This window comes from Rana temporaria, chromosome 1 (genome assembly GCF_905171775.1).
Source record: "Rana temporaria chromosome 1, aRanTem1.1, whole genome shotgun sequence".
In the NCBI taxonomy this organism is placed as follows: domain Eukaryota; kingdom Metazoa; phylum Chordata; class Amphibia; order Anura; family Ranidae; genus Rana; species Rana temporaria.
This window is the reverse complement of record NC_053489.1, coordinates 5,745,072-5,755,434: the sequence shown is the minus strand read 5'-3', so window position 1 is coordinate 5,755,434 and position 10,363 is coordinate 5,745,072. Positions and strand designations below refer to the sequence as shown.

Genomic DNA, 10,363 nt, shown 5'->3' with positions numbered 1-10,363 from the left:
TTTTTTTGGTTCTATCAACTTTTTTTCAGGATATCATACATTTTTTCAAAGTCAGAGTTTTCTTTTAAAGGTTCAAGTTTCTCACTACTTTCTCTTATCTGTATTTGTAAAGAGCTTAACTGTCTCTCTCCTCTTCTACGATCAAGCTCATCACCTCCAGACCGTGTTCAACACATTGTTTCTTCCATTTAGTTAAAAATGTCTCTGTGTGTAGGTGAGTCGCTGGCACAACCCTCTCTCTCAGACCACATGGGATAATTTCCCTTTCTATATATGATTCAAGTGAAAGTATGTCCCACTTTCTGTTCAGGGATTTGACAATTAGTTTTTTATGTTCCCTGATTAGGGGTCCCAGATCATCTTCCACACACAAAGCCTTATCAAGGGGGATCCAGATTCAAAGGAGACCATAGAGGATCTAATAGTTAGGACAATATAAAATAAAAGAATCCTAGAATCCACACTCCCTTTAGCGATAACCTAAATAATTTATTAGCGTACCGGCCGATTCGCCAGGACTAGACGGGATACCTGCCAACAAGCACACATCTATATAAAAAAGGGGGTTTGGAGGGGACAAGGGAGCCCCCAGAAAGCAAAAAAAGAGTGGGTCAACAACGGCTTAAGGTACAAAAATATGAAAAAGGCTTTATTAGGGGTGGGGGTAACATATACATTAAATATCAAGCATATGTGAGGAACCAATGTGTCCATTATAACACAGTATATCTCACAATACCTAACCATTTAATAAAAAAAGTGCTGCAGCAAATATAAATTAAATATTTTTGCACTAAGTAAATAGATACCTAACATACCAAACCTTACATATTTGTGAAATGGCGCCAACCTCAGTACCCTATATTTTCTATAGGTGACGCTACAGAAGCCTCCTATAGGTATCAGGCTACCGTTAAGGAGGAGGTCTTGTATTAGTAGTATTGCTCTCACTCCGGCGTGCGTGGCAATATGTAATATGTGTATTGAAATCAACATTTTCATGCTCCCTGTGAATGCGTTTACATGTGTGCGTGTCTATACAGGCAGTCCCCAGGTTACAAACAAGATAGGGTCTGTAGGTTTGTTCCTAAGTTGAATCTGTAAATTTAAATTTTTTAAGTGTAGCTCCAGTCCAAAAATTACGCTTTTTGGATAGCATAGAGAAGGGTTATCACCCCTATAATATTTGTTTTGCTGTCTGTGCCCCTGTTCAGAAAATTTCACTTCACTTTCTGTCCCAATGACAATTGGATTTAAAAAAAAATCGGGTTGATGTTGAAACAAGTCTTTGTGATAAAGCATCAGTGGAGACACCTTTTTACCATAATAACTCTTAGGCCTCGTACACACAACCGGACATGTCCGCTGAAACTGGTCCGCGGACCAGAGTCAGCGGACAGATCCGATCGTGTGTACAGGCTAGGGGACAGATTTCCAGCGGACAAATGTTTCTTAGCATGCTAAGAAACATGTCCGCTGGAAAGCTGTCCGACGGACATGTCCACTGGTTAGTACGCCTAACCAGCGGACCGAAATCCCGCGCATGCGTCGAATTGATTCGACGCATGCGTGGAAGCATAGAACTCTCGCGATAGAGAACGTCGGTGTTGACTACGTCACCGCGTTCTCTGTCCGCACGGATTTCAGTTTGATGGTGTGTACAACCATCAGACCGAAATCTCCCAGCGGACATGTCCGATGAAAATGGTCCGGCGGACCGTTTTCATCGGACTGTCCCCTCGTGTGTATGAGGCCTTAGAGGAGTGAATTTCCCATCCTAGGTGTAGATTTCCTCTCACTTCCTCTTGTCTCTCTCCATTTTTAAGCAGGAGTCGTTTGTAAGTTGGATGTTTGTAAGTAGGGTACCACCTTTATATGGGGGTGGGGGGGCTAATTTTTTTCATGGGGGATGTCTCTTCTCTTCTCCTTGCCCTCCAGACACCAGCACCCGCCATGAAGCTCCTGGGCCCACAGATGGGCATTTGGAGCCCTGTAAGCATGGTGGGGTGCAGTGGCGGAGGGTGCTGATACCGTGGGTGTGAGAGAGCGATCATATGGCAGTGGTGCCACTTGAATGCTTTCACCTGACAGGCAGGAGGCTGCCTGTCAGTTTCACACACAAGTCCCAGTGGCTGCAGTCATCGGATTGTGTACAATACCCCACCATCAGGTCCGTAGGACGTATGGACCCGGCTGTGAAAGGGTTAAGTGGCTCTTCTCCAGAGTGAATAACTGTAATCTATCAGTCCTCATAGCTGAGATCCTCTGTCCTTCTTGTTACTTTTGTTGCTGTTTACTGAACTCTTTCTAATTCATCGACCTCTTTCCTGAGGATTGGTGACCAAAACAGAACTGTATATCCAAGATGAGGCTGAGCCAGTGTATTGTAAAGGGGAAGAATTATTGATTTATCTCTGGAGCGGTCACATTCACAAAGCAAATTATTTATAAATAGTCCCAATAAAATGTATCTGATTATAAATGCTCAGCAAACAGGTCATCTGATCCCGATGACATTCTCTGATTGAGATATAACTAGATAAACAATCTATACTCAACAAAATGACTGAACGTTCTATATACTTGTTACCTATAATCATTTCTGTCATTATTTAAGCTGTCCCGCTATGTAAAAGAAGTCCAGTACAAGGATCCGAATGGCGAAGTCATGATTTTTAATGCGAAAGGAGAACTGCCCAGTCCAATGGACATTGAAAATTGGATTACAAGAATTAAAGATAGAAATCTCACTGAGGGGATGCGTGTGGGTCACTTTGATGGGTCCCTTTCAGAGGGTCAGCAACTTACACTAGAACCAGAGCGAATATCATGGAAAGGAGACAAGGTGAGTTACACTGGGGAATCTGATCCAGAACTTATACAAGAAACATTCTAGTTTTGACCCTAAACCCATCTCCAGACAAAACCTAACCCCCTCCCCCATCCTGTTCATAGACGACCAACATCTTCCCTGACCCATTCCATGGTGATTAGATGAAGGTGTCAGGTCTAGATGTGTGGATATAAATGCCGGGATATGTTCCCATCACTCATTATACCTGAAGAAGTGGATGAACTACAAAACATCTTCTAGACTTTGTAGTGCAATGACTGCCAGTATTATCCATGGCCAGATTCTACCAGACCTTCTGAATTCATCTGACTGTAAACAGAAGTAAAAAAAAAACAGTTTGGAGTAGTAATTCCCCCGATCAGAAAAAACATTAAAAAAACAAAAAAATTGAGCTACCTGGATTTCTGTACGAGTGACTCCTAAAATGCGGTCAAATGCGGTTGATTTTCTCTTTGGATTATTAAAGCAGAGTTTATGCTTGGGACAAATTATTAGAGGTTACGTGAAATCACTGAGGAAACAATGATAAAGGGCAATTGGATAACAAACTTCATGTGGTGGAAACAATAGTGTCAACATCAAAATTCTCAATGTGAACTCAAATCTAAAAGTCCAAAATGAATACAAATTGTTTTCCTGTCCAAGAATTGCGACTGTGTGGCTTTGATTGCATGCAACCCTCAGTGATCACAGGCCGTCGGGCACATTTCTTTCCACAAGTAAAAAACAAGGTAATCGGGATATGGATCCCGACTCACCAGATGGTGTTGATCCTCTCTATCACATGACAGAAGGAGTCAAATCAGACAGCGCCCAGAGGCGATTCAGTTCGCATGTGTTGCACTATATAAGTTTCTCACTCACTCACTCAGACTTGTGTGATCACCGTGACCAAATGTCACGTCTACAACCAAGCTTCCCATCCACTCTGTCCGATTGTACTAGGTATCCTAGACCCAGGTCCTCACAGACACCTTCTCTGATCCAACCTGTGTGGTCACAGCGAGTGGATGTGTTGGATGTCTCCTATGTGGATTCTCACAGACATTCGCTCCGATCCCGCCTGTGTAATCACAGCGAGCAGTTGTGCAGTGTGTTGCAGTTCAGTCTTAGACCCCATACACACCATTAAGCCCCATACACACCATTAGATTTTCTGCAGATTTTTGTCTTCAGATTTACCAAAACCATGTAGTGCATCACACATTTTTTGAGTGTTTATGTTTGTACTGCTAGTTTTGTTGCTGAAAGGATTCTGCTAGTACTCCTGATGTCTTTTTCTGTCCTCTGGATCCTGTGGTATCCAGACTAATGAAGGGCCACCTTCTGGAATGGTCCATGTGTTTCCACCAAGGTATACTGTACATGCTGCATCATTGTAAACATCAGAAGCTCGGCTTCCCTACACTATTATATCTGTACTTTTACTCTTGAATAGATCATATAGCTCTATATTATCTCAGGTCCCAAGAGGTCAATGTTCCGAGGAATGTCTTCCGGGGTTCAGAAAATCTGTAAGAGAAGGATATCACCCATGTTGTTATAATTGTGCTCCGTGTTCAGAAGGAGAAATATCAAACCAATCTGGTAAGCTTTATGTTTCTATAAATATAAATTATGATATTGAATTAGAAAATAAAACATTTAAAGTCCTTTAAAGTGATTCTGTACACACTTTACACTTTGCAGGCCGAACATCTCCCTAAATTGTATGAAATTAATGATTACTGATGAGGCCTTTCTGCACTTTTCTTCTACCTCTGACCTTAGTAAAAACAACACACACAGTACACAAAAACACTGGCTAGGCACACAGATAACCATTTTATCTCCCCTGATGTTTAACCCCTTCCCAGCCAGTGTCATTATTACAGTGACAGTGCATATTTTTAGCACAGATTACTGTATTAGTGTCACTGGTTCCCGCAAAGTGTCAAAAGTGTCAGTTAGTGTCAGATTGTCACCCAGACTTGTGTCACCAATCTCTCTCATTTCCACAATGTGTTCTCTATGTATATTCCCTTGACAGACTACAACCCGATCAAGTCTCAGCTACATATCCCTGGATCCAGATCCATTCAATCCACAGGTCTACACTCCACCTCTCTATCACCCAGACCTATCAGCAGACACCAACAATATCACAGTCCCTCTATAAGTCGATGATCACTGCCATTACTAGTATAAACAAATGTCATAAATATATACCACAGTTTACATAAACCAATCAATATACTCTTATTGGGATATATTTTTTACCAAAGACATGTAGCAGAATACACTTTATGAAAAAATGCAATTTTTTTTATTGAATGTGTTTTATAGCAGAAAGTACATTTTTATTTTCAAGATTGTTGGTCTTTTTGTTAATAGCACACAAAACGCAGAGGTGAACAAAAAATGGCCTGGTCATGAAGGGGGGTAAATCTTTTGGAGGTCAAGTGGTTAAGGAAAAATACAGAAAAAATAGTTAATACTGTCAAATAGCTACCGTGCCTAATGTTATTTTCACTTCTTTTTACTCTACAGACAGTGAACTCTGCAAGAAGTGTCCTGAAAATGAATGGCCTAACAAAGCTAAAACTATTTGTAGTGACAAGGTCATAGAGTATTTATCATACGAGGAGGACATTCTAGTTTTATTTTTTTCTATAACTTCAGTCATATTTGCTACAACATCTCTCCTTGTACTTGGACTATTTGTTTGGTTTCGGAGCACTCCCATAGTCAGAGCCAATAACCGGAACCTCAGCTTCATTCTGCTCCTCTCCCTCATACTGAGCTTCCTTTCTGTATTCCTGTTCCTTGGCCGTCCTGTGGATATTACCTGTATGCTGCAACAAGTCACTTTTGGAGTTCCCTTCACCATCTCAGCATCTTCTATCCTCGCCAAAACCATCATGGTCTTCATTGCTTTTAAAGCCACCAGACCTGGAAGCTCTTGTAGAAAATGGGTGGGAGTCAAACTTCCCAATACAGTCATGTTATTCTGCTCATCCATTCAGGTTATGAATTGCATTCTCTGGATGTCCATCTCTCCACCATTTCAGGAGTATGACATGGACTCCTATCCTGGGAAGATCATCATTCAGTGTAATGAAGGGTCAGTTATCGGCTTCTACTCTATGTTGGGTTATATGGGGTTTCTGGCAGCTGTGAGTTTTCTTCTGGCTTTCATGGTGAGGACATTACCAGACAGTTTTAATGAGGCCAAGTACATCACCTTCAGCATGCTGGTGTTCTGCAGTGTCTGGATTGCCATGATCCCGGCCTATCTGAGCACCAGAGGGAAATACATGGTGGCTGTGGAGATATTCGCCATACTGACCTCCAGTGCTGGAATATTATTGTGTATGTTTTCTCCAAAACTCTACATTTTACTTTTCAAACCTGAACTGAACACAAGAGGGACAATGCTGGGGAAGAGAATGATGGAAATGTAACACATTGATTCAATGTATAATGCTGTAGATCAGATTAAACAAATTCAGTCATATTGTTTCCATCATCATCATTATGAATGACATCATCATCAGAATTATGATTTTTGGGGACATTGACTGCCTTCTGTCTGCATATTGTACATAAGTGGATGGAAGGTGGATGTCACAGGATTGGATGATATTTTAGAGCTTCATTTTTTTCTTGCTCTTACACGCCCCCCAGCATGCACAAGCAAAGCACTGTCACTGCATTGTGAATTGGACAGTGCTGATCACAAATAAAATGCTGTGACCAATCAAAGCATCACACAATGTAACCAACACCTGAAGATATCAGCTTGCCCCCACTTTGTCCTCACACACTGATTGGAGAGTGATAGAAAAGAAAGATTCCAGATCACCAGCCAGTACAAGTGCAATCCAGTACCAGCAGTACCAGAAACAGCTTCAGTCTTCCCTTCCTTCTATTATCATTCATCCCTCTACAGCACAGATATCAAACACAAGGCCCACGGGCTGAATACGGCTCGCCAGGCCTTGACATGTGACCCTTCAACCCAGTTTTGTAGCCGGAATGTGGAACTCCATTCCAAATTGTTTTACTTTTTTCCCCCACAAATACAGTAGAACTTTCTTTTGGTGATATTTGATCCCCTCTGCGGTTTTTATTTTTTGTGCTAAAAAAACAATAATTTTGAAAAAATATATACTGTATTTTTACATTCTACTCTAAAACACATCCAATAAAAAATAAATTATAAAATCTAATTTCTTCTTCAATTTAGGCCAACAATGTATTCTGTTTTTGGTAGAAAATCCCAATAACCATATATTGATTGGTTAGCACAAACTTTATAGCATCTAAAAACTATGGGATGGATTTATGCAATCCTTTTTTCACTAGTAATGGTGGCAATCAGCGATTATTAGTGGAACTGCGACATTGCGGCAGAAACAATCTGACATTAATTGACACTTTTTAGGGACCAGTGACACCAATACAGTGATCAGGGCTAAAGAATGCACTGTCACTGTACTAAGCACTGACGCCAGTGCGAAACGTTGGCCATACTGATTTTTGTGGGCTTGCAGTGACTGTATGCACAGTTGAAAATAAAGACATCTCTTTTAAAGAAAATTTTGGAGTGCGGCTGTCCAGCTTTTGTTCTTTTGTTTTTTGCCATTACCGCATTGCCAGCACCCTGGTGGTTCAACAACCCCTGATCATCATGAGGCTCACCTGGAGCGGTGAGAATTCTGTCTGTGTGTCACTGTACTAATGACACTGGCAGGGAAGAAGTTAACATCAGGGGTGATCAAAAGGTTAAATGTGTTCACTGGGAGTGTTTTTTTTTACGGTGTGGGGGATGGTTTAACTGTACAAAGACAGAGATCTGTGTCTCTCAGCAGATAGCAAAACGGCAGTCTGATTTGTTTACATAGGTAGACTGCTGTTCTGCCACTTTTCAAATGATTGCCGGGTTCCCAGCAGACATCAGATCCACCGGACACGCTGATTGACTCCCGCTGTGTCCAATCACAGGGGAGCAGTTCTCTGCCGGCATGCACCCGAGACCTGAAGACAAATAACATGTACAGGTAGGTAATATTGCATTGAAGGGCCGCCCTGCCGCAGTATATGTATGAGGGGCGGTCCTTCAGCACTTCTGCATATCTGTTGAATGGAATTTCCTGATGAATTTGCATTTCTGAATATTATTTCTGTAAACATTTCTACTTATATCTCATTGTGCTGCTGGATTCCTTCCTTGTCTCTTTCACAAAGTTACATTCATACTTTTTCAGTGTTGATCAGTATGTCGGGGGGCCCATACCCACTTAATTCTAGTGAATGGGCTCAGGATGTTCAGATAAGTTCCTAGTCATCTCTGTAGGTACAGACACTGTGGAGTAATTAATCATCAATGTTTCCAGCAGAAGTAGTTTCATTCTGATCCACCTTCCATGCTTGACAGCCTGTCAGACTTCTAATCTCTAATGTACACACAGATCAGGTACACAGGAGGAGGGGAGAGCAGAGTGCTGAGCCCTGATTAATGGCTACATTGCTTCTATTAGGAATTTAAGAATGAATTGCTCCATGATGCTAGGTTATATTGGGACAAAAACAGAGCCCCCCACCCCAAAGTCCCCCCCCATGTTGAGGGCATGTGGTCTGGTATGGTTCAGGAGGTGTGGCACTTGCTTGTCCCCCTCTTTCCTGACCTGCTGGTCTGTATGCTCAGGTAAGTGCCTGGTATGTTTTTTTGGGGACCCCCATGCCATTTTTTTAACATTTTTGTTTTGCTGTTTACATTTCAGCTGTCAGTGGGGAAGCCCGCTGACAGCTGATGAGAAAAATAAATACAGGTCTGGTGTCACCAGAGACACACCTCCATCCCTGCATATAGCGTAAAAAAATAAAAATTTGTCCTTGGGACTTTGAGTGAGGTGAGCACTATGGAGACAATAAGATAACAGGAGTAATTGCAGTATATGTTTAATTCAAGTAAAAAAACAGAACATAAATTAATGTCATGAACATGAGCCAATCCATACAGAATACAGAAAATAGGTAAAATTATATTGCAAGTAACTGTCCATATGAAAAAACACACACAAGCATCAAGTGTATACCCGACGCGTTTTGCGAGGCTTAGCTTGCTCTTCAGGGGTAGATGCTCATGGTATACCTAAAATAAAAGGATAAAGTATGCAGTATAATATAAAGTGCACAAGGTAAGGGGGGCCCTTGATATGTAAAACCCCATACTCACCGATAGCCAACGGCCAGCGCATGTGAGGCTCCCAAAAGTGTCCTGCCAGGGAGCAGAGGAGGCGGGGCAAAACAAAGTCCCAACCGGGGCCAAAGGGAAGGAGGGCACAGCATGGATGGAGTTTGTGCGTCCCCAAGAGTCTCAATAGGCCCATAAGGAATATTGTCTCTAAACATAAATATGTATATTGGATAGTTAGTAATAAGGTAGGTAAGCGTACAACAACGCATACAATTTTTCAAGACAAAGCTTTCGGGGTGTTTCCCCTTATTCAAGGTCCAAGCAGTACTGATTCACAACTTTTTGTCAGAATGTTAAAACAAAACAAAAGAAAACAAATAAAAATCTCAGAGGGAAAGAAAAAAAAAGAAGAAAAACAAACACATACAAATCAATTTACGATTAAAAATTAAAATTTCGAATTTTTGAATATAGTAGGATAGAATAAAATAGAAAGAATGTAGATTTCCAAAATTTGCGTTTCAAATAGAATTTAAAAAATTCAAAATCCAAAATTCTAATTTAAATTTCAAAAATTGAGTTTTAAAAATAAAACAATAGAATGAAATAGAAAGAATGTTGCTGTCTTCTGAAATTTGAATTTCAGATTTTAATAATAATAGAACATAATAAAATATAAAGCATATAGCCCTCTTCTGAAATGCTAATTTTGAACATAATTAAATAGAATATAATAGAAAATAATATAATTTAATAAAATTCCAAAATTTGAATTTCAAAAATAGTATTTTAAATTTTGAATAGAATAGAATAAAATATAAAGAATATACCTGTCATTTAAACTCCTATTTGAAATATTTAAAATTAACATTTTGAAAAAAATTGACTAAAATAGAAAGAATATAGCTGTCTTCTAAAAATCAAAAGTTGAATAGATTAAAACAGAATGGAGTTGAATAAAATAGAAATAATATAGCCATCTTCCCAATTTAGAAAATTAAAAACAATAGAATAAAATAAAATAGAAAAAATATGGCTATTTGTATTTCAAATACCATAAAATAAAATATAAAAGCATATATCTATGTTTAGCAATTTTAATTTTTAAATATGAATTTTGAATAGAAACAAATAGAATAATATAGAAATAATGTAGCCATCTTCCGAAAAATAGAATTTCAAACTCAGAATAAAATAAAATAGAATGAATATAGCTTTGATCCAAAATTTGAATTTTGAATTTCAGCATTTGAATTAAATAGAATAGAGTAGAAAAGAAGGAAAATAGACATCTATAAAACTCCGGATAATCAAACAGACCGCCTTGG

The 10,363-nt window shown here is 39.7% G+C and overlaps 1 protein-coding gene across 1 annotated transcript in view; it reads right to left on the bottom strand.

The window, feature by feature from the left end:
• Positions 1-5,855, bottom strand: part of LOC120925124 (vomeronasal type-2 receptor 26-like) — a 9,682-nt gene extending 3,827 nt beyond the window's left edge. Inside the window, exon 1 of the mRNA XM_040335998.1 lies at positions 5,682-5,855. Within this exon, the coding sequence (XP_040191932.1) occupies positions 5,682-5,855 (174 nt within the window). The remainder of the gene's footprint in view (positions 1-5,681) is intronic.
• Between the last annotated feature and the right edge of the window lie 4,508 nt (positions 5,856-10,363).